The sequence below is a fragment of the Nelusetta ayraudi genome, unplaced genomic scaffold, assembly GCF_046127955.1.
Source record: "Nelusetta ayraudi isolate G7.1 ecotype Tasmania unplaced genomic scaffold, CSIRO-AGI_Nayr_v1 ptg000027l, whole genome shotgun sequence".
NCBI classification, from domain to species: Eukaryota; Metazoa; Chordata; class Actinopteri; order Tetraodontiformes; family Monacanthidae; genus Nelusetta; species Nelusetta ayraudi.
The window spans coordinates 5,067,995-5,092,689 of record NW_027466077.1 but is presented as its reverse complement, the minus strand read 5'-3'; the positions used below and the strand labels follow the sequence as shown (position 1 = coordinate 5,092,689).

General features: G+C 45.6%; 2 protein-coding genes across 3 annotated transcripts in view; both read left to right on the top strand.

Annotated features, from left to right (window-relative positions):
- The window catches only part of tmem229a (transmembrane protein 229A), a 210,562-nt gene extending 207,392 nt beyond the window's left edge, over positions 1-3,170 (top strand). Inside the window, exon 2 of the mRNA XM_076030273.1 lies at positions 1,122-3,170. Coding sequence (XP_075886388.1) covers positions 1,217-2,263 — 1,047 coding nt within the window. The 5' untranslated portion in view covers positions 1,122-1,216 and the 3' untranslated portion in view covers positions 2,264-3,170. The remainder of the gene's footprint in view (positions 1-1,121) is intronic.
- A 3,686-nt stretch (positions 3,171-6,856) lies between these two features.
- LOC142890924 (actin nucleation-promoting factor WASL-like) lies at positions 6,857-24,627 on the top strand. Of its 2 annotated transcripts, XM_076030257.1 has the most exons (11): positions 6,867-7,371; positions 14,512-14,646; positions 14,753-14,839; positions 15,460-15,556; positions 17,077-17,100; positions 19,413-19,593; positions 19,910-19,952; positions 21,392-21,545; positions 22,412-22,944; positions 23,043-23,151; positions 23,465-24,627. In XM_076030257.1, exons 1-11 carry the CDS (start codon positions 7,267-7,269, stop codon positions 23,524-23,526), a joined length of 1,530 nt encoding a protein of 509 aa, XP_075886372.1. In that variant the 5' UTR covers positions 6,867-7,266; the 3' UTR covers positions 23,527-24,627. The 2 variants fall into 2 exon arrangements, with proteins under 2 accessions (XP_075886373.1, XP_075886372.1); XM_076030258.1 differs by lacking the exon at positions 17,077-17,100 and having other exon boundaries at positions 6,857-7,371.
- The last annotated feature ends 68 nt before the right edge of the window (positions 24,628-24,695 follow it).

The following is a 24,695-nucleotide window of genomic DNA, read 5'->3' as shown; positions in this document are numbered from 1 at the left end:
ACTTTTCCTCATACAGAGCTGAGTCATAGTTTGCATTTCAAGCACTGACACTAAATCCCAACCAAAAAATGTCTCCACAGTGAGATTTCATTTCATTTGACTCTGACATTCTTTTCATGAGATCACATTTTCACAAGGCCTCTGCTTCGCCCCGATAAATGAAATTAAACCCTGAAATGCCACACAGTGACACAAAGGAATCTAATAAACCGGGTAAAACTAATCTCTTACATCTCTGCCGCAGACTGGATTGTCGCCTTTACAATTTGATGGATCCGTCTTGTTTTATTGTGTTTCTCACTATTTTTTTTTTTCCAACGTCATTAATTCAGTAGATCAAGTTGAAGATCTTACACATATGAGCCACGCAGATCTCTTGAATCTGACGTGGTCTCACATTATTTTTCAGATTTGTACACTGCAATTTTACACTGTCTGCACCTCCTGAACCTTCTCTGATTTGACAGTGACCTCATCTTGTCCACTCATCAATTCCAATTAAAGACTATTACTCATTTTTATTGCGCTACATCCAAACTTAACTATCACGTGGACTGTATTCATTTAACTTTATATCTGCAGTCATTACCATTAATGTTGCTCAAATTAATCAGCGTCAGGACTACGAGTGTGTGATTGGAGCACCATTAATTACACGCCAGAGCCAGTTACTTACAGCGCCCCCTGCGTCCGGGACTCCTCTGTGGTGCTTTCAAAGACTTGTAATGCTTGGAAAGCTTTTCTATTATAACAAACATCAACAGATGCAGCGACTTTGGTGTTGTGCTTAAGTTAAGAGGTAACCTGAACCTGAAAACTTTAAATAACACATGCAGTCCTGTGAAACTATCGTGGCTAATTTGTGACCCGAAATCGTTTGGTGGGTGCTTTAAAGTCAAACAACGTATAGCTCGCTTTCGCAAAAAAAACTATTGTATCGAGTAATAATGTCCTAAAACGCAACTGTTCTCGCCCGTGCGATCGTGGCCAATTTTGAATCACGCCGTATTGGAATAATTAGCGATATCCACAGAGACGTTTAGTTTTCCGAGTGACACCTGAAGGCAACCGCTGCACGGTATGCAAAGTGCCATAAAAGATGCTCGCAGCCGCCGCCGCAGCAGCAGCAGCAGCTGCAGCTCGCCTGTTTGCGCGACCGCAGTGGCAAACAATGACAACGACGGACGTCGCGAGTGTGCACACGGAGTGACCGACCATGGGCAGTCGGTGGTGCGACGGCGCTCGGCGACGTTGCACGGAAGAGCCCGCCGCCGATGGCCTCGAAGCGACGGGCCGCCCGAGGGTGACGAGCTGCGGTGATGCGGCGGCGGCGCCGCTGCCGCGCTGGATGCGCCTCTACTTCTACGGGATGCACGGCGTGACCCTGGACGTCCTGCTCTCGTCGCTGCGCGGGCTGGTGAACCACCGGGACCCCAAGCTGGTGGGCTTCTCCTCCCTGTACCTCTGCGTCATCCACACGCTGAGCCACTTCGCGCTGGAGTCGATCTACTCCCGGAAGAGCTGCTTCCGCGCTCGGCCCGCCGTCTTCCACCTCATCTTCTACCCGTCCGTCTACATCGGGCTGCAGATCTTCATCGGGAACGTGAACGCACCGGCGGGCCAGGCGAGGGTCGTGTCCGGCACCCAGCTGGCGATCCACTACGTGCTGGCGCTGTACTACGCCCAGGTTTTCCACAGGGGGGTGTCGAAGCTGCAGTATCAGCCCTCCTGCTCCGTCCGCTCACCCCAAGACCCGAGGAGCCACCAGCTCCCGGGGCTCGTGCGCTTCCTCTTCTTCGGGATGCACGGCTTCCTGGACGAGGTGCTCTTCACGTCCGTCTTCAATCTGGTGGAGAAGCGCGACCGGAGCCTGAGCGGCCACACGTCGCTGTGGTCCTTCCTGATGTACGGGAGCTGCAGCTTCGTGGTGGAGAAGCTCTACCTCCACCTGCACTTCAGCAGAGGCTGGGGGACGGGCCGGCGGCTCCCCATCTACGTCTGCTTCATCTACGCCTGGGAGTTCTCCTGGGGCCTGCTCCTCCGCCAGTTCGGCGCATGCTCCTGGGACTATTCCCACTACCCGCAAAACTTCATGGGACTCATCACGCTGCTGTACCTGCCCGGCTGGGTCTGCCTCAGCCTGTACCAGGACGTCCTGTCCAACGTTCTGCTTAAAGTCAAGTGCACTCAGGACGAGGACAGCTCGGCCAGGGATGTTGGAGTGATCCATGGGGAGGTTTTGGCCGAGAAAAAAAGCCTTTAGTTCTTTATTAATTCTAACTTCTGATTACGTTTTTTAAAAAATGGGTCTTGTTGAAGATGGACAAACAAAGACTGTTATGTTTAGTTTGAGCAATTTTTTTTTTTAGCAAACGAAATAGATCAGACTTAATTTATTTTATTGCCACACAGTCCAAGCTAAAAGTATTAATCCAAATGTGGGTTCTTTTAATCTCAGGTTATGGCAGATTTAGTGATAAATTACATGTTATATTCTAATTCATTTTACATTCTACACTATCAAATGTATGCTAATCAGTTTTGACTAGTACGTTTTACTGTTTTTTGTACATTCTTTCATCAAAATGCTATTTATATATGCATCTAAATCAAACCCCCCCTAACTCCTCCACACATACACAAAATAAATACATAAAATAGAATCAGTATATATGTAGCAGGAAAGCAGAACGCTTGTAGCTGAAAGGCCAAAAAGGAAGGAAGAGATGTTAGGTTTCACTGAGTGTATTTCCAGAGTCCAACCGGACTCAACCAGACCTGCCCAGATCAAAACAGGGCATCTCAGTGTTGGTCACGTTCCAAATCTTTAAATATACCTACGTGCAATTTCAGATTGCATGTTCTCAATCCTGAATAAACAGATCCGGGTTTAATTGGCAGTTAGCACATGCAGCAACTGCAGAGGTGTATTTGTGCAGCTGCCATCCAACTTTGCAGTGCTATTTCTCTTCTGATAACCTGCGTGACGCCGCTAAGCCACATTGGTTTTGTACGTCTTCAACTTCTCCATAGCCAAACCACTAATCTATTTACTCGTTATACAAAAGATGTTAAATGTTGAAATGGAATGCAACATGAAGAGCAAGATAGTTGTGACAGTGGCATGCAGTGCCGTCGAACATGCACAATAAATGAATGAGATATTTGGATTGTTTAGTGTCTTATTTGATGTAATTTGGGGAATAACAATATTCTCACCAGTGTGGAAGATACACTCGTAACTTTTATTTATTTTTCTTAAACCCAAGAGGTTTAGGTGATGGTTGCATGCTTTATGAAAAAAGGAAGCGGCAGGCCTTGTGACGGGTTATGTTGCAGCTGAACACTTCTAGAAACACAATAACTGAAACTGGAGATTACAGGCCAGTTTTCGCTTGCATGTCAAACAATGCATCATGCCAGCTGTCCCCATCTGGCTCATGTGACCCGCAGCATTTGACCCAGATAATAGCGTTGAAAGCACATAAATTCAAGAATAACTGTTAAATTACACCTTAAAACCTAATTTACCATGAGTAACATTACACATTTCAACTATTTGGATAAAACACTGACTGAGCCAAGGTTGGATCTCGAGGCAACAACACTGCAGCTCTCTTTTTTGTTTTTCTTAAATCGATTTACATAAGCTCTACAGCCAAATCATATTCAAATAATCTTCAAAGGTTACATAATGCAGCGCATTTAATCAGAAATAGAAGACATGATGCTGATCTATCAGCGCCTCCTTCAAGGGGGTATTGCTGATGAGTCTCCAAACAGCAGACTCCTATATCGTCTAACTGAAGTCATTGTTACGTGTCAGCAGTCGAGGGGAGGTCTGTGGTGTGATGTTACCTGGTCGTTTCAATCTCTGCCCCCCCCCCCCAAGCCAACCACCCACCCACCCTCGACACACACACACATTACTCTTCCCTGAATGCTGGGAGGAAGTTGACAGATAGATAGATAAATAGATAGATAGACAGACAGATAATAAATAGATACATAGATCAATTGATCGATAGATACTCATCATTAGAGGTGTGGAAAGACAACACAAGTTACAAATGTGGATTGTGAACTGAGAGCAGGCTGTGGTTACATGAAACACCTCACTGATGGGATGGAGGAGTAACCTTAGATTTCTCCTATCTTGTCCAGTGTGTACTGACTTACTTTGTAAAACGTCTCACCTGAGCGCCTGTGCCTGCATCTGCAACTGTTGCCATAGAATGACTCCTCTGGTCCTCATGTGTGTATCCCTCATGAGGACCAGAGTGCAGCCTGAGGAGGCAAGAAAAATGGGCAGATTCCTCTGACATTTTTACTTGCAAAATCTAATTTTACATGTGACAAAAATATTTTTAAACGTTTTTTTAAACATGTGTACAATTGTTTTAAATTATTTGATTTAGTCATTCATTTAATTTTCTTAATGTTTTTATTATTTTATCAATTTTCTTTTACTTGCACAATATATTTTTAGCAATTTATAATCTCAATGCCCCCAGTGTCCTGGGCCAGTCCTGGGATCTCTGGCGCCCCCTTGTGGATGAACTATAGAGATAGACGACTACGACCATGCGGTACAATTCTGTCATCTGCTGGTGATTTTGGGAAGGTACAGTATTCTTGCCTTTTTGGTTTTGCTTTGAAATACGAGTCCATTGACGCAGACATTCGGCTGAATAAATTATAATTCTTAAGGGGCAAAAATACAGTTTATAGGTTTTATTTTGTAAGACGCAAAGTCCATATTTGCATCCGAATGGCCCTATTTTTGGACGACAGACACTATATAGTATGGACGACGGGACTATATGGGCGGTACTTTTTTTCCTTTTAAGTTAAAAAAAAAAAAAAACGTTCACAAGGATAAATATCACCTACATTTTATGGTATAATCACCGATGTTTATTTTTGTTGGTAAACATTTTATCACCATTTATTATATTAGCATTGTCTAACAAAATATTTAAAAAAATAAAAAAATAAATAAATAAATAAATAAAAGCCACAAGAATTTAAGACATGAAAGTCCACCATTCTGGCAGAATGGATTTCTGTTAAAGTTGTGGTAATCAAAGGAAAGAAATCTACACAATATGCTAGGGAGAGTGCCAGGCTGTTGAAATATTAATTTGGTTGCCAGTAGGGGATGCCACCCTTCAGAATTCAAAATATAATATTCATGCAGTCTTCCTCCCTGGGTCCCCTAAACCTCAATCTCCTTATGTTGTAAATGTGGGTCAAAGAAATGTTTCATCAGGGTAACCTCAGAGGGGCTGTTTCTGCACCAGTACACACAACCCTCAAATAGGACATTCGCCAGCAGTTAAGAGGCAGTTCTGCATCAATGAAATACACATTCCCATTCAAACAAAGTGTTCAGAATAAGCAGAGTTTTGCTGTGATCTTTATAGATAAACTTCTTTGTTCTGTAAGGTCAAAGTTCACACATTCTGATCCATCATGCCAGGAATGTCATTTATGACACCTTGCACAAGCAGCAGTATCTGTTGAGTTTTGACGTCAGTGTGTGAGTAAGTCCATGCTGTGCAGCTTTAGCTGCCCTGTCACCAGCAGTGTCATTCTGAACAGACCATCTGTGTTCTCCTCAGATTGTGGCTGGATTAACGAAGGACTAGCTGTATTATGCAATCTGGCAAGTCATTTTGTAACAACATTTTTGACAACTGGAGTAAAAGTGAAATGTTTTTCCAATAAAAATCCAGCTGTCTTTCAACTCTGCTATTTTAAACTATCCGTACATTCTTGTCATAGCCTCTCTAACTGCTCCAATATGCCTTTTTTTCAAGTTTCTGCATGAAAAATTCTTCTCAGTTGGGGAGAGTCACCTCTCTGATTCACTGAACTAAAAGCAAGGGAGCAGTGGGAGTTTCCCTGGGTGTTTCTCCTCTTGTCAGTCAGGTTTTTCAAGTTGTTCAAAGCCCTATCAGAGGGACAGGAATTGGGCTGAACTGGGTGGAAGTACATGTGGTAAATGTGAGTAAACGTTAAAAGAATGTACATGGCAGACAAGGTTCATAACATTCATATGATTGCATTTGTGTGTGCTAATTTCAAATAGCACTGGCAGGGGATCGGGTCGTGACATAAAGTGGATTCCTGCTGTTGCGTTATTTTATATATGTGTGCACTGTGTGAATGATGCTTAGCGCAAATAAAAGTAATTGTAGTGCGCATTACATGTTAGGTGTGGAAAAGCTGTGAACTGCAATTATATATGAAGAACCGTATTTTTCACCACTGGACTTGTGGCAAGAAAGCGGGTAAGTCCTAAGTGTACTGAACTTCCTTTACATGCTATTTATTGGCAACTCTTGGGGGGGGAGGGGGGATCTCTTATTTTTTTTCCCTGACATCACTCAACATCACATCTGCCCCTGAGCACCAACGTGACCTTGTTGACCTGAATAAAAACCGCAGAGAGGCGTTTGCCTTTATCCAGTCCTCTCAGAAATCTAACCTAAAATGTGTCCTAATCTCTTCTGTTAAGACTCGGTTCTCTAATTCTCCTGACTGAGGACAGTTAAATGCCTATATCTTGGCAGTTTTGCACCTTATTTCTTATCTCCTCCTCTCTCTCTCTCTCTCTCTCTCTCTCTCTCTCTCTCTCTCTCTCTCTCTCTCTCTCTCTCTCTCTCTCTCTCGGACACACATTCCTGTCATAAAGCCACGGGCGGATAGGACGAGTCCAACTCTGTGGTGACTGTCCGACAAACTCTGATTCTTATTTCGCCGCAGCCACGAACTATGGCCACACATAAACACACTCGAATAAAAATATGTAAAATGTAAATATGTAATATCTTTTTTTTTTCTCGTGTTGTAATTGTTGCTCGATGTTTGTTGGCTACCTAGCTGGGAATGGTGCCATCCCCCCCTCTGTTTTCCCAGATAATGGACTCTTCCAAGGAAGGCCTGCCATGTTGGATGGAAGTGGCGCTTTGCTAGCTTGGCTGCTGGACTTCCCGGGAAAACTTTTCTGCTGTTTTCTGCCTTCGCACAGTCGCTGCAGCAGCGGCAGCAGTCGTGACCTTATTTTTCTAAGAGGGACGCAACCTCTTCTCCCACATTTGCATACACTTCTCGGAGTCGAGGGACGATCCGCCGTCAATCGACGGCGAGCGGTGGGGAGGTTTAGGAGGCGGAAAGGCCACGGATGACCGAGGGATTGTTTATGTATGTTTCGATCTCCTGTAACGAGTCGGTGCATTCTTGACAAATTCATCACCAATTATGAGTGGACACCCGCCGCAACGGCGGCAAACAAACGCCAGCTCCATGCTGCTGACACCGCAGGAAAACGAATACCTTTTCAACTACCTGGGCAGGAAATGCATCGTAAGTTGTTGGGTTTTTTCCCCCCCTTCTCCCATTGAATTTAGGTCAGGCAATTAAAATAAATAAATAAATAAATAAATAAAACTTGCTAAACGCAGCTACCTTACAACTATGCTAGCGGTGATTTGTCTTTTCTTTTCTTTTAAAATAACTTTCCTTCTTGTGTAACTTTTAAAATGTTCACTTGGCTCGTTTAGCAGCACAGGCTGGGGCCAACGACTACATCCCTGGTTGGGAAGCTGACATTTGGGCAACTTTCATGCCAACTCAGGCCCTTCGCAGGCAACGTACGACTTCGACTTAATAGTTGACACACCTGTGTTGACGGTGGGAAGGGGAGAAATGAAGTGGAAGGGAGAAACACCATGGGGGAAATCGTATCTGGCCTGGCTAATTTGCCTAGCAAGTTAATGGTCAAGTGTGAAGGGGTGGAGAGAGGGTTTGGGACTGTTAAAGTCATCGGCGGAAACTGGGCGAAAACGGTGCGTTTTGTAGCTGTGGCCTGACGTAACGCAGCCGAAGGTCTGCCTGTTTTTCGGGAAGTGTGTGTGCACAGAATGGAATGTGTCAACCTGACGTGGTCGAGGGCAGCCGAACGCATGATCTATGGTTTATTAAAGAACGAGGCGAGCCGGGGAGCAGTATACATCCATAGACGTGTGTCTGCGGCCGTGCTGCAATGTCGCGACTAAGTATTTCTAGTTAGCTTCACATTACGTAAGGCGACTTGCAATTAGCTGACTCATTTTTTTATTTTTATTTTTTTTTTCTTTCCTTTTATTTTCTATGTGTACCAGCGCCCGGCTGCCTTTTGCAGCTAAGCTAGCTCGACATGTGCCCAAAAGAATGTCACCTGTGTGTGTGTGTGTGTGTGTGTGTGTGTGTGTGTGTGTGTGTGTGTGTGTGTGTGTGTGTGTGTGTGTGTGTGTGTGTGTGTGTGTGTGTGTGTGTGTGTTGCAGTCCCTATTTTTGCGCAACGCATCCCACGTTTCCGCCCTGGTTCTCTGTGTGTTTGCGCTTTATGGTGTTTTGCTTCCAAACGATCTTGCAGGACTGGTTTTTGTCCCATTAGTAATGCCGTCCCCCTCTGGCTAATGCCGTGCGAAAATAGTCTTCTGTCACTGCAAGTGAAGTGAGAGGAATATTAAACAGACATCAGGGTGGAGGATGTTTGCATGATGAAACTCAAAGGATTAGTTCACTTTGCTGTCTGTTGTGTTGACGTTCTCTTTTGAAACCTGTAAGAGTAGCGGTCCCTTTTTTTTTTTAGTGCATGTAAAGGTCACTTAATGTGCTCATTTTCAGATGTAAGACTTTTACCCCAGACTGCAGTGTGTTCACTGTACTTTCTCGAAAACAGCGTCGCAGCTTCTCACAAAAATGTTCAACTTTTTATACATCATCTTGCTAAAACTGATGTTTCGTACTACCTTGTTCATACCTTGTCTGGAAGGCAATTAAAAACTCCTGAGGTAGAACAAATACCTGTGGTGTGTTCATTTTTTGCAAAGTGGAAGCAAGCAAAATAAGTAAAAGATGAAATTTAGTTGTTTGTTCCCAGGCATACAGATGTAGGCTATTGTTAGAAAATGTTGATTAAGTGAATCTTGCATGACGTGTACCAGTGTAAATTTAGAAAAGTGCCCCAGTGGGAATTTTAGTATTGGTTTATACGTCTGCAAAAGTGGTTGGAGTACATTGTGGCCTGGTCAATCAACAAAAAGTTTCGGCCAATTTCTAAAGAAGTAAAAAAAAATAAAGACAACTTTTCTGCAGACCATAAATGAGTGAGTCCTCCCCCTGTAAAATTGTACGGTTTTGATCATTGCAGTGACGCTGCTAAATCAGCTTTGTTTCTTCAGTCAGTGTCACCCTGGCAGATTATTCCACAATTTCCTCTTGGCATTACAGCTTTCCTGCTAGATTTTTTTTTCTTCTTTTTCTTAAATATCACTGTGCCTCTGACAGTAGTTGCTTCATGGAAACTACCACCAGCCAGTGATCTAAATTAAATTTAAAAAAAAAAAGAAAGTGTTGCACTCTTGTGTGGCCTTTACACTAAACGATTCATCAAGCTGCACGAGTACCTGTGTAGGGTGCAGGTGATTGTTGAATGTGCACGTCTGCTTTACCGCTGCTTAAGCATTGATTTTGTTACAGCCTGTCTGCATGTCACTTCCCCATACTCTTCATAGTTTCTTGATTGTTTATTGTGAAAATAGATTGCATGACTAACAGGAAAGAAGTAGCTCTTCACGAAAAAGTCCTGTGTGCCAGGTTGCCTGTGTGTTGATGTATTTGCTTTGGAAAGGCTTCGTTTCCTGTCTCATGACACAGCAATGTGGGGCCTGTTGTGCAGTCACATGTGTGCAGCTCCGAACTCCCCGCTGAAGGTGGAAGTTTCTGGGCGTGTCCTCTCGCACCTATGTAACCTGTTAGCAATCCAGTGACGGCATAGCTTTGACATTTAGTCAATGGCGTGTCCTCCCATGTGACGAACTTGGAGTAAATCAGGAACGTTCCACACGGTCCGGCACTGTTCTCTGTCCACGCGGGCGGGAAGAGACGGCCGTTGTGCTGGCTCATTACCTAATTAGAATGTCCATCATGATTTTTGGCAGAGAAACGAAGGCCAGTGCTATGTGGAAAATTGTGACTGTCAGCCATATGAGTCGTCTTTCCGACTGTCCTCAAAGAATACGCAGTTGTCGGATGGCTCCGGAGGATGAATCGCAACGTTTGAGCGTTGAAGGTCTTGTATTTATACTTGCTAATTCTGTGAATGTAGCAGAGCTGCTCATTGGATGCCTGCAGTCTTGGCAGGATGAGAGTTTGTTCAACAGTGACTCACAGGACAACATTTTCAGGCCAACGCTGCTTTAGGAATGCATTTTATTTAATTGTACATCTTTTTTTGTCTTGTGCAAAACAATATTTCTCGTTAATTTTGTGTGAGCGGCATTGTGCATTGTTTCTGACCTGGAAGTGTCTGGTATCGCCGCTCCTGTGACATCACAAAGGGCCTTATTTCCAGAACTACCTTTTGCACACACTTCCTGAAAAGTGTGGCAAGCAGAACAAGTTACAAATAGAGGACGTTCTCTCTCAATTATGCCGTGTTGTGAGGCAAGATGCACGCTGCTGCAGCCCATGCATGGAGACTTACAGGTGCACAGCGGTCTGGCTGTGGGTTCACTCATTGGTATGCCGTGTTTTCTCCATCAGCCACACTGTCTGCACTGACTGGGCACAAGGTGGAAGGGGTCCAAGTGTGTGTGTCTGTGTGTGTGTCTGTGTGTGTTAGAGAGAGTGAGAGAGGGTTTGAATGCCTGATCAGCAGTCCTGTCCTACAGGAAGTCCCGTGGTCAGACTCCCCTGGTGATTTGTGCTGGAGAAGTGGAATATGATTCCTAGTATCTTCCACGTTAACTCCTTTTTTCTCTTTAATATTTTCTTCTCTTTCATGTTAATCTCCTTCCACCGTCCTTTCCTCTTTTGTCTGCGTCTCTCCCATTCCTTTGCCCTCGTCTGAAAAAAAGGCTGTTTTTGCAGCAGCCCCTCACTTATTTCCCTTACTGTTACCGTCTCCCATCCTGACATCTAGACATTTCTTTTCTCTCCTCTGTTTTGCTGGTATCAGCAACTTGTGTGTTTTCTTTTAGAAAGCAAGTTGTGAGTGTTTTGTTTGTTCTCACATTTAATCAGATTGAAAGTTTGAGCCCAAAAGAGGGATCAAAACATCAGGACTTGCAAAAAAAAAAACAAATTGCAACCTCCGGGCTGGACGATGTTGCAAAAAAAAGAAATCCCACATTCTTTTATCAATACAAATCCGATTCACAATTTAAATCGATTTATTTCCACCCAACTCAAAATCAATTGACACAGAAATGACATGACAAAGAAACTGTTCACAACAACTTTAAACTTTATACTCTCTTAATTTTCCCTTCTAGGGTTAAAGTGCAAAAAATGTCAACAAAAAAAAAACAGATGGCAGGCCCTGCTTACCATTGTAAATTGTGAATTTAATTTTTCTGTAACCTTGTCTCAGAAGTGATTCTCTAACGTGTACATTTATACATTTGAGGCAAGGCAACTTCAGCAAAGTGCTTGTGGCCTGGCAGCACGGACCTGGGGTCTCAACCCTGACTTTGCCATGGTATATACGGGCACCAGGTATCTCACCCGGTATCTCTTGCAATATACAGGATGTTCTTTGCTGGTGGTGCTCGGACTGCTCTGCTGTGGTCTTGTTCATTGCGTAGGGAGCAACGCTTTCCCCACTCGGCCACATGCCTCTGTTTGAGGTGCTGCAATAAGTTGGTAGTACTGCTACCCTTTGGTCGCGACAGCTTTCAAACACATCTTCCAGCGGGGTGATGTTTTTTTTTTTTTACTGTGTCTGACTCCCCAAACCCGAACCCTTTCCATGACGCGTTGCTTTTCTTGGGAACAAACTCCTCTCTTTTCGCCGCCATGCTGTTTTGTCGCGGCGGTGACGTCGGAGCCCACTGTGACGTCACCAGAGTGTTGGTGGCGCACTTTGAATAGATCCTCCATTTTCATTACAAGAAATCGACCTTAATTACAAACTCGAATGAATCAATAAAATTGATTTATCGCCCAGCCTTCGTCGCAAACTGACCGTCTGTCGTGAGTTCTGAACACAGTTGATGTCTTTCTGTGCAACTGGACTTGTTTGTCCCTGTTCAGTAGTTTATCACTGTTTCATATGACTTCTAGTGCCGTAAACACTCCTTAGGCAAAGAGTTAATGATTTACTTTGATAAACACAAGTAGGCCAGTGTTTTCAGATCCCCACTCAAGATAACAGCATGTGATAGCATTTTGCCAGCTGTGCCACCTCAGTCTGTTCCTTCAGATGTGGCGTCGCCTCAGGTCAGACTTTCACAAATTGCTGTCTCGTGAAGCCAAGAAGGAAGTGCAGAACAAACACCTGGTGGCAATCGCAGCCACCTCGAAGCCAGTTGTGTGACAGGTGTAGGAGAGAATACATTCATTGTGCGTGTGCGCGCGCAGGAGTTAGCCAGGGCTTTTGTGGCGCCACAGCGAGCGACAGAGCGCCACTTCCTGTTGCCAATGGCTCCCGTCACAAACAATCAGCACTCCGTGGGAAGAAGCGAGCGACTCCAGGGACCTCAGAGCCAGGACATCATTACAGCCCATGTTGGAGGAAGGCAGAATTCACATTATTCTTTCCAACTCTCCCCTTTTTTCATGTTATGTTTACACTAGAATGAGTCCAAACAAGAAATTACTCTTGATTCTGCCAAGAGATACAATGTTAGTGTGAACTACGGCCAGATATAGCTTGTTTTTACTGAGCCGGAAGATAAGCAGTCCTTCAAAAACCTGCTTATGCCCGACTGGCCGTTTACTCCGAGGTTCGGCTTCACACCATTCTGATGTGACGCAACCTCAATCATCTTCTAATGGCTGCGTCGTGTGCTGCTGCATGTGGTCATGTGACGGGGAGCGCTACACTCAGTGCGTTTACATGGCACTAGAGAAATTCAAATTATTGCCTTAGTCCGATTATGATCAGAGAACTCGCGTGCATGTAAACACCTTAGTCCGATTATGATCGGAGTTTGAGAACTCCGATTGGAATTGGAGAACTCCGATTGAGACACCCAGATAATGCGATTGGAATTCGAATTTCTCTGCCATGTATACATCTTAATCAGACTATTAACTGGACAACGCGAGTGCGCACGCGCCACGCCTCGCTCTCGCGACTCATGACCGCACAACTACGTCGTCTAACAAAACAGACGGCGCGAAACAACCTGGCAAACGCAAATAAGAATGTTCACATTTGGAGAGAGGATGAGACCGGGGCGATGCTTTCTCTTCTAAAAGAGATGGACATATTAAAATAACGCGCAACGGAGACCTTTTTAAAAAGGTAGCGCAGCAAATGCAGGGCTCCGGCTTTGCGCACCCCTGAACAAACACGTATTCGTTCGTATTTATATTTCTACCTTTTCGTTCACATTTTTTGTAAGTTAGAAGAATTTTAGAAGCACACCAAAGAGATGTTTTTCTGATTTGTTTTTATTTTGGTAATTTTGCTGTTATTCTGCTGGAAACGGCGTGCAGCGGCACAAGCTTCCTCCACAGTCGGCACTTTAATGAGCGTGTGTATAACTGAAGACACCGTTCCTTTGCAAAACCTGTACACAAACTCTCCCACCAGGCTGCTCCGAACCCGAATCCAACAAGAACGAGAGTTTTGGGTTGTTGTAGCCCTCCAACAGCAAACAACGTTCTTGTCTGCCTTTTAACACGTTCCCGTCAATAATTCGAATTTCTCAGCTGCATGTATACGGGGACCAAGGTGAGAACTCTGATTGGACGAGAAAACCGAATTATTGCTTAGTCCGATTAAGCTCTGCATGTAAACGCACTGACTATAGCCGCTGACCCTGGCTTCCTTCCAGCCCCCGAGGCAGTGGGACCGCGATGTGGCATCTGCAGTCGTGAGTGCCCCCGTAGCGCGGGGGGGCTGAACACCGCTTGGTGCAACACATTTGCTTTTAATCTCTCCGCTTTTGTGTTCACGCGTCGCCAGCGCAGTAACCGTGCAGCAGGGAAGAGCCGTCTTGGTTTAACTTCTCCTGCACACATAGAAGGTGTGCTTGTTTGAGGTCGACAATGGTTCCTGGAATTGTTGACTTGACGAGGCCCCCTGCTGGCTGCTCCAGCTTTCATGTGAGCAATCAACAGCGGCGGCAGCGGCAAGGCTCCCAGCGTGAGGAAGTCCCCGCTGGCCACCTGTAAAACCTGCAGGGGACTCGTGTGATCTTGCAGTCGTGGATGTTTGCACACCACAGGTGTGGGACTTTGCATTCGAGTGCTGTTACCGTCATAGAGGCTCGAGCAATTTCTGCTAAACCCCACTCATAATTCAAACTAAACAAATAGTTCTGTCCTGCTTGTCCTTTATTTTGACATTCATGTTACGTTAAGGCAGCAGTGATGCAGAGTTCTTCTGGTTTTTATCCTTTAAAATCCTTGATGTACTCAGATGCCGCAAATGTTTCACCAGAACCCAGACAACAAGCCGCCTTCACGCCTTTTCCCAAATTGCCAACACTCTCTGTGCCTCCTCAGACGCTGGCCTCAGCCGTGGTCCAGGTGTTCACAGCGGACCGCAGCTTTAACTGGAGCAAGAGGTGCTGCGGCGTCGCCTGTCTGGTGAAAGACAACCCCATGCGGTCCTACTTCATCAGGGTCTTTGACCTCAAGGTGCGAAGAGAGCGAAACATCCGATGTCTTATTTCAAGCAGAATTTGCACAATGTCCGTTTTCTCGCCGTGTTTGACCGAAGCCCCTGATTCTTGTCTTTCCGCAGGAAGGTAAAGTCGTGTTTGAACAGGAGCTCTACAACAACTTCAGCACCTACCTCCCCAAACCTTATTTCATCACATTTGCTGGAGACGTGAGTTCCCCTTTTTGTACTTTTTCATCTTCATGTTCCCTTTTCCCCTTCATTCACCCTATTGAGAAGGAGAGCTCTCAAAATGGAAAGACAGAACTTTATTTCTCACTCCATCTGTTAGATGCCACCAAGTGTGTTCACAGCTGGTTCTTTTTCAGTGAATATTTTGTTAGTAATTATTAATAGAGCTTATATATATATTTATATTTACAAAATGCTCCTCATTTTTCTGTCGATATTCAATTAATGTGCTTGAAGACCAGCTTGACTAAATTTGTAGAAGCTGTCGGAGGTAAAAGTAGCTTGATCGAAACTAAACAAAGCTCACAGTTCCAGATTTTCCAACCAAAAAAAAAAAAGTTACTCAAAAGCGGAGTTCTCAGTCAGGTCCTGTGGTTTGGATGTCTTTATTTGTGGAGTAAACACGACGGCCGGTGGGCACAGCGGCTCAGCCTGCAGCAGACCATGAGGTATGTGGAGGCCGGCAGATGTCGGCGATAACGCACCGGGCATGCGCCGCTGTTTGGTGGGGGACCATGGGGAAATGTGCCTGGTTTGGGACGTGGGAAATGTGCCTTGTGTCACACTGGAACTCATCTCTGTCGTTGTGTGTGTTGCAGACGTGCCAAGTGGGTCTGAACTTTGCCAGCGAGGAGGAGACGAAGCGTTTCCGCAGCAACCTGCTTGAGCTCATAGGGCGAAGACAGAGGAAAACTGGTAGCTACCGGCAGCCGTCGCCTCCGAATCTGACCTCGGCACTGCCCCCTGGTGGCTTTGTCACTGTCAAAATAACACCTTCAGCTGTTTTTGATCTTGTGCTCACAATTCATTATTGTTCAGCCATTGTGTTTCATCTTTCTTCACTTGCTTTATGTTTTATTTTGAAGGGGGCAATAAGAGTTTGTGAGTTTGCTTATGTTGTGTGAACACAAGATCAAAAAAAGTTTGAGCTTCTTGAGTCTATGTCTGAACTATAACGAACCAGGTAAAAAAAAAAAAATCAAGTCTTCAAATTCACAATTCTCTCGTGCAATCTAGAAAAATCATGAACAGTTTGTCAGTTTATGTATCAAATTTATTCTCTAATTTTTTTTGCCTGGGTCCGTTTCCTTTCCATGCTTTTGTTGTTTTTCCAGTCTCATCCTTTAATTCACTGCCGGCAAGATTATTAACTTGCAGTCTCATTGTGACATAATAACCACATCGATTGCATGGAAGCACTTTTTTTTGTTTGTTTGATATTTTGTTGATATCCTGGATCTGTTTGGAATATTTATTTTCAAGCCCTACCGGATAAATATTTAGCAAACCTCATGGTTGCGTGCTAACAGGGAACTTCAAACAAATCCACTGGGTGGCCCCTGGAGGGCGCCACTGATCCAGATTTTAAAAAAAGTGGGAAAAGGAAGAGCAGCTATGAGAATGAATTTATCTCTTAAAAATCTAGGTGCACTATTAACTATTTATCAGGAGCTTTGGATATTAAATAACATCAAATATCAATCAAGTGGTACATAAATTCTACTTATAAATGTACTGCGGTAAGATGATTTTTGTTGCCGTATCTGTAAATAGGAGCGTGTTTCCTTATGACGTCGGTCTTCAGGCCAATTCACAGACTGAATCAAATCGTTTGTTTAGCAAAGTTGCACTATTGGCACCAAGTCCTCCGCTCATCACTCACTTGATCAGGACCGTCTGTCTTCTTGCTTCCTCCTCTTGTCCTCTGCTTCCTCACCTCCTCCTGCGTCCTCACCTCCTCCTGCGTCCTCACCTCCTGCAGCCTCCGATGGATCTACCTTCTCACCTTTTCCCACCACGGCACCAGCCCTGAGATTTTGCCTTCTGACCTCGCCTTCAAGGCTCCTTCCTTTTCACCTCCAGCTACTGAGAAACGCACGCCACCAGCTTTTGTTCATTCACTTTCCCCTTCGATGGCTTTTAAGCACATGCGCTCAACGTCATCGTAGTTTTTACAAGGCAAATCTTGATCATGCCACTAAAAACGCTAACAGGACACTTTGCTTGGCATCGTTTCCCCCAATAACGTTCCATTCCGTGCAGCCTTCTGCGCAAAGCCGTCGAGCCTTCTTCCTCCCTTTAAAAAAAAAAAAAAAAAAAAACGATCTTCTTTTTCCCTTGCGTCTGCATTCCGACGCACTCACAAATCTCATTCTCTTTGAAAACCCGCCCGAGCGCCGGATTATAATCATTTTTATTTGTCTGTGTGTTCACAGAGAAGAGGCGCGACCCTCCGAACGGTACGTTCACTACAGTGCTTTTGTCAATGAACTCTAAACAGAACAGAACCCTTCTGTGCTTCAGATGGGTGGAGGCACAGAATCATTCATGTTATTATTTTTCAGTATCTGGATTCCATGAAAATTTGTGGGATTTGGAATATCAAGGAAGCACTTTTTTATTTAGATAAATGAATAAAAATCAACACTAAGTGACTGATCCAATGGATTATCCGAGCCGTGCGAGGGAAGTTGCCTGTGTCTGTCAGCTGCTTGGCATGCAGGACCAGCCCTCCAGACCGTTCAGCCATGTGTGTTTTTCTTTTCTTTTTCCTTTTTTTTGAGCATTAAAAAGATGATGTCACTCAAAAGAGGGTGTGAGAAGCCTTTCTAATGATGTCAGTTGTCGTTGGCCTCTCTGTGAGGACTGTGCCTGTTGCGCCCTGTGACCCGCAGTGCAGGAGAAGTGGTGATGGAGGACGGATGGATGGATTAACGTGGTGGTCTTTAGTTTTTGTCGCTCCCATTGTGGATTTTTTTTATCTCTGCAGAGTCTCGGTTTGAATTTTTCACTTTATTACTCATGGTGCCTTGTGCAGGTCGGTTCCTCTTCCCATCCCATCCCATCACTTCTCCTCTCTTCACTTGTCCTCACCCGCTCTTTATTTTCTTTCTCTCTCGCGCCACTCTCTCTACCTTGGTTTTTCTCTGCCCGTTCGGCGCCTCCCACGCATTCATCATGTTTCAGAACATGGCAGAGATTACCGCGGGATTATGCATGGGTGGGTTTAAATGATTATATAAAACCCAGAACTAAATCCACAACGAGTCGCTGGGATTTGATGTGTCGCAGGGGGGAGGGAAGCGGCAGCGGTGATGCAAGTGGGCGGGGGGGGGAAATGACCCATTGGTAAGCCAATGGGAGCACGATAATCCATCAGCGCGTCCCGCTGAGATGAAAAGTCGAGGAAGTACAAGATGATTGCGAACTGGATGCAAAACAGTTGGAGGAAGTGGGTGAATGTGCGTTGATGGGAGGAAAGCAGCTTCCATGAGGGGAAGAATTGAGGAGGAGGAGGAGTGAAAAAGTGGCCGTTGGCTCGCTCTTCTCCCTCCTGGTGGCGTCGCTGGACGTCGGCCCTCACGGATCAGACGGCGTGCGTGCAGACTCCCGGCAGATGTCCGACGCGGGATCTTTTCCTTCTGGTGAAAGCAGAACGTCGAAACGACCCCGAGACAAGTCAACCCGTTTTCTGTGAGAGATAGCATTCTTTTGCAGAGCGGTGGAAGTTTTTTTTTTCTTTTTCCCAGAAGAATCCATTCCAAGCGGGACTTTTATCTGCCTGCCAGTGAAGTCGAGGTTCGGAAGTAGTCGCAAATAACTTTGGATGTCCTTCTTGACTGAGGGAGCGAGAGTCAGCTCACGGTCGCACCCCGACACCCTTCCCTGCTGGCATCTCATGCTCTCCGCTCACCTGCGAGGATGATGTTCTGCACCACCTTCTTGTCTGCTCCCTCTGATGACCAGAGCTGTGATGGTGGAGGAGGAAGAGGAGGAGGAGGCGGAGGAGGAGGAGGAGGAGGGCTGAGAGGGGCAGACTTGGGCCGGGGCAGCTGCCTCTCCTCCCTGCACTGCCTGGTTCTCCCCCAGGACGAACTCAACCCAGTCCCATCGGACTCGGAAGCTCGGTTCTCTGCTTGCCCCAAGGAGGGAGCGCAGAAGTTAGTCAGCAGAGCGCTCCTGGGCGTGGGCGGGGCCTCCTTGGCGGCGAGACACGACGGCTGCATTTGGGATCGGGTGAGAAGGCGACGCAGCCGCTCGGCCTCGCCGTCGCCCAGCAAAACTCCGAAAAGTCCCTGTAATCAGAGTGTCAAAGGTAGGGCAGGGAGGACTCTGGGCTGGCTGACTGGGGGGATTTTCAATTTTTTTGTTTGTTTGTTTTAGTCTGCCCCTTATCCAGCGTTCCCACGTCCCGTCACTGAAAACCTGGCAAAGTCATGGAATTTTGTAAAATCACTGAAAGTTTTGGAAACCTCATGAAATTTGACTCTGCTCCTTACGAATTAGCACAATTTGTTTACTGTTCTACCCTAGCACCCTGTTGTTCTCCGCCTATGAAGTTTAGTCTAATGATACTAACGAACTATTACACAATAAGGTAATTGGCCGAGGTTTGTGGTAAAGTCATGGAAATTTCTTGCAAGGTCATGGAAAGGTTTTGAAGTTGTGTCAGTAAAATTGAGGCACTTATCACCTGCGTTATGTCGACATGAAGCCTCCAAATGCAGATTTCTGAACTTAAACTGAACTGGTTGCTGTCGCGGTTCCTCAGGTCCGTCGCTTCCCATGGCCACAGTAGACATCAAGAACCCCGAGATCGGCTTCCAGCGCTTCAGCAACTCTCAGGTGAACAACCTCGTGCACTCCTCCTTCCCCCGGAGGGAGAAGAAGAACAAGGGCGGGAAGAAGAAGAGGCTGACCAAGGCCGACATCGGCACGCCCAGCAACTTCCAGTGAGTCACCTCGGCTCAGTGCACCGTCTCTTCAGTGTAAACTCGTCTCCCATGTGACATACTGGTCCAGACTGCGGGTCAACCTGGGGACGCTTGTAATCACAGATCCAATCCTGCACCGTGCCTCCACTGGTGTTCAATGCATACGATGTGTGCGCACCTTTGCTTTCAGGACGAGTCTGCGGCATCTATCGGGAGATTTGTATCCAAGAAATGTGTCAGCGATGATGTTTATGGATTTGAGCCTCTGACTGCGTCATGTTTTTAATCATTCTCGAGTGATTTCATCTGGCCTCACTCTCTTGTTCTCTTACAGGCACGTTGGGCACGTCGGATGGGACCCAGACACAGGCTTTGACGTAAGTGCCGCGTACACCGATGACTTCTCCTGACTGATAAAACTTGTTCAGTCTAAATATCCCCCATGAATCTCTGCTGTCGTCAAATACAAAAGTCAATGTACCTTCTTGCCGTATTGTGTCTCCATCTTTTGTCAGCGTGATGGAAATCAGAGGGGGGGGGGGGGGGACTCGGTCTTTGCTTCTTTCAGTCGGTCCTGTTTTTGGAATCTGGCTGATGATGTTTATTGGTCATGTTGTTTTCAGAGAAACTGTGCAATTTTCAGATTATTGGTGCATGGCTGCTGCACCGGATGCCCTGATGAAAAATCTGAAAATGGGTAAAATATGGTGCCTGGAAAAAAAATAAAAAAAATAATGATTATATAGTCACAATATTAATCTTGGCCACAGGATCAATCAGCAGGACGGTTACACAAGGAGATTTTAGAGGGAACAAAATCAACCTGTATCTCTGTAATCCATGGAGTCTTTCCAAAAAAAGAAAGAAGCCTCATCTGTAATTTCGAGGTATGAGATGGCAGAGGTCATGAGACTTGCTCCTGCTGTAAATGGGGGGGGGGGGGTTCAGATGAGTTTTGTTTCGTAAGTTTAATACTTTTAGGGTCTTAGCTCGATTTGAATCGGGTGACGTCAGACTCCCTGCGAAGCCGTTTGTCTGATGGATTAGAGAAGCGGAGAGTCGACTTCTTAGTCTCGGCTCTTTTACTGGTTAAACTGCCTCAATGTATTTTAAGTGCACTATATTATGAGGATCACAGGCACATTTTAGGAATCTTTTTCTAGAGCCGTGAGCACATAAGCTGTTAGAACAAGCAACTAAAATGTACCGAGTGAAGGCTGAACTCTTATTATACACGCACTCAATGTTCAAACTCCTGTGAACAAAGAACGGCACCGGTTTGTCTTCTGGTTGGCAACCTGCTAGTTTCACCCACTGTCACCAGGTGGCAGCATCATGTCAGTAGCTACATTCTCACATTGAGCCTTCCTTGCTCAGTCTCAGACCAAGGATGTCATCAGGTTTTATTAAAAAGTGATGTTTGCAGACGCTGGCCACCTGAATCAGCCCGTCGATGTGGCTGTTTGTGTCAAACAGAACAATTCCATCGCTGTCCTTTTTTTAATTTCGCCGCCGTCTTCCATATCCTGCGCAAGCGAGCCGCAAAGCTCCAGATTGAAGGTGGTGAAATCACATCACAGGTCTCAATATTGGAAGCACGACATCATGCAGGTGGTGGTGAACTGAAAGCTGCCAAGAGCTTCTTTGTAATGCAATAAATTGAATAATCTTATAATTTAGGGTAACCATGAATTAAAAAAAAATAAGATAATAATAATAATAAAGATCACGCCGGAAATGTTCTCGTCCCATGATTCATTCATCATCCTTTCACAGGCAGCTTTTCAATCTTAAATGCTCCCTCTTTGTCCTGCAGGTGAACAACCTGGACCCGGAGCTGAAGAACCTGTTCGACATGTGCGGCATCTCCGAGGCCCAGCTGAAGGACAAGGAGACCTCCAAGGTCATCTACGACTTCATCGAGAAGAAGGGAGGCGTTGAGGCCGTCAAGAACGAGTTCCGCAGACAAGGTGCGGCCAGAGCGAGGGGTTTTTGGGAACAAGATGGGTGAAACTTACGAAAATAGAGTTGTTTTACAATTTTTAGTTTCAAAGTTTCTTGCATAATTCCATGTGTGTTCATATGACAATGAAAGAAAAGACATTACATTCATAGGGTGTGTCCCAACTTTTGACTGGTAGTGCATATATAACAGAGTATGTAGATGGACTTGGATGTAAAAGGTGTAATGAGTGTGGTGGTTTCATTCACAGAACCCCCCATCGGTATCGGTAGGTTTCTGTGCATGGCACATGAATGAACGCATGAAACGTTTTGAATATACACTCCAGTGTGGGAAGTGATTGCAGTGGCTCTACGGTTGTTTTTCTTCCTTTGCTGTGTTTATTTCACTGGTTCGCCTGATGACTTTACAGCTTTACGAGTTCATTTTTTTGTTTGTTTTTAAAGATATTTAAAGACTACTACTCTTGCTACTAAAATGAATAGCTGTACTGCTGTTGATACGGCGCACCCTCCTGGCCTGATGTAGAACTGACATGACTTTGGTCGCCTGCCCCGGCACCATCTTCCAAGAACATGTCCCATGCTTGGCCAACCGGGGGCGCCGTATCGGTGGCTTACAAGTGAATTATTATAAGTGTCCATTTAAGGTAGAAAAATTACCGGAGTGTTGCTTTTAAGGATCACATGATCATGTTTCACAAACCAGGACGGCGATATTAATGCATGATGCTTGTATTTTTTTAATTCTCATTAATCGGCTGGCGGGCAGGTAGTGATTTTCTCCATCAATCAATCAACTTTTACTTGTACAGCGCTAAATCGCAACCAAAGGCGTCTGAAATGGCAACTGTTTTGTGGTTTTGCTCTGCAGCTCCGCCTCCTCCGCCCTCCAGGGGCGGCCCTCCTCCCCCACCCCCACACCACAGCTCCGCCCCCCCACCCCCGCCACCGTCCCGGGCGCGAGGCGCCCCGCCACCGCCGCCCCCCTCCAGGGCTCCTGTCTCGGCTCCTCCCCCGCCACCCCCCTCCCGGTCGGGCATGTCGGCCCCGCCCCCTCCCCCGCCCAGCCGAGGCTCCCTCCCGCCGCCGCCACCGCCGGCCCACGCCTCCATTCCTGCGGCCGCGGCGGCGCCTCCCCCGCCGCCTCCGCCTCCTCCCCCATCTTCCATTTCTTCCGGCGGCGGAGGGCCGCCACCGCCACCTCCGCCGCCACCTCCCGGCCCCCCTCCCCCAGCTCCACCACCACCGGAGTTCAACGGTGGGGACGTGGGCAAGTCGGCCCTGCTGAGTCAGATCCGCGAGGGCACGAACCTGAAGAAGGTGGAGCAGCGGGAGAGGCCCGTGTCCGGCGGCGGCAGAAATGCTCTCCTGGACCAGATCCGGCAAGGGATCCAACTGAAACCGGTCAGCACCGCACACCCCTCACCTCTCCCCAACCCCTCCCCGGTGACACGGTAACCTGCAGCCAGTGTCTAAACTGCGTCTTTGTGGGTTTTTCACAGAGGGACGAAACCACTGACTCAGCCCCTGCAGCGTCGGGCCCCTCGTCTGGCATCGTCGGGGCCCTCATGGAGGTGATGCAGAAACGGAGCAAGGCTATTCATTCTTCAGGTGCAAACACACCCACACACACACACACACATTTTCAAAATCACTCCCGTACATTGCCACAAGTTATCAATTTAAAATGTTTGAAATGAAAAGTACACGAAAAGATTCCTGAAAAGTCTGTCCAGCTGTGATGGATCCGTCACTCCCGCAGCATCCATGCTAATGTCATTTAGCATTAGCAAGGCTCGCGGTCACTTCCTGTATGGAGTCTTCGAGCCGCTCATGCAGGCAGTCGGCGCCGGTCGTTTCCTGTGTTTGTCGCAGCTGTAAGGAAGCCTCAGCTGTCTCAATACCAAACTCTTCTCTCCGACAGATGAGGATGACGACGATGACGACGACGAGGACTTTGAGGATGAAGATGAATGGGAGGATTAGCGATATTTTGTTTGTCTTTTTTATGACTGTTTCTGTCTCCCAAACCTTTTGTGGATGATTCCAACACTAAAATTGTTCTTGCCTTTCTAAAAAAAAAAAAACAAGAAAAAAACGAAATCTTTAATTTCAGAATTATAATTGTTCTGTATATTTTTGTTGCCTTTATGCTTTTAAAAAAAAAAAAAAAAAAAAAAAGAATCTGTGCAATACCTCATTTCATCTGTCGCCGTCTGTCACTCTCATATCGGAGCGCGTCTTTCTGTGTGTCACGTCCGTCTCCAATAGCAATATGTCTCAAAACGTCTTCAGTCTTTTTCATATCTTTTGCACCTCCATCTGTCACTCCGCCATCTTTGGCGTCTATCAGCTGTCATAAACGTTCCCACTCCTCAAAAAAACTGGTCCAGGTTGCCACCTGAACCCAAGTGTTTTGTTTTTTTTTTCATTATTGTTATTATTTAGTCCATGTTTGAGGGGGAGTGCTTAGAATAGGCTTCCATAAATGCTTCATCTGTGATGTTGTCATTGTTTGTCAGACAGAAAAAAAGAAAAGTAACTATTTTCATACCCTGTTGCTCACTAGTTTCTATTTACTTACTCAAAGGATCCTAGTTTAGCACTCATATTTTCTTAAAAGACATTAAAAAAAGAAAAGGAAAAAATGCTCTTTTTGGAATAAGTAGCTTTGGTTGCTGTCAACTGTAAATTTGTTCCAGAGTTTTGAGTCTTGTTATATTTTTGCACAGACTGAGAAAAAAAAAGAGACTCGCTGCATGGATATAGGATATTTTTCAGGTCTGAACAAGGTCTGTATGCTTTAAGTGATCAGGCGAAACATACTTGGATTTAAAAGCATTTTTAGCCGTTACCCTACAGCACTACATTAAAAAAAAAAAAATGAAAGTCAAATTTAGTTTTGTTTTCGTTTTTTGCTTTTCTCAATGTCACACTACACATTAAGTACATGCTTTTTTTCTGTTAATCTGAATTGTTTTTGTTTTTGTTTTTGTTTTTTTTAAACAATTGTATTAATTAATCACTGTTTGAAATCAGGTCTTTCGTAATGTCAAGCTAGACAAATAAAGTCAACTTTAGTTATTATGTACTGGTTTCTCACTGTGGGTCCTGACCCCAAGCTGCTAATGGTGATCCTCATCCTCTCATAGTTG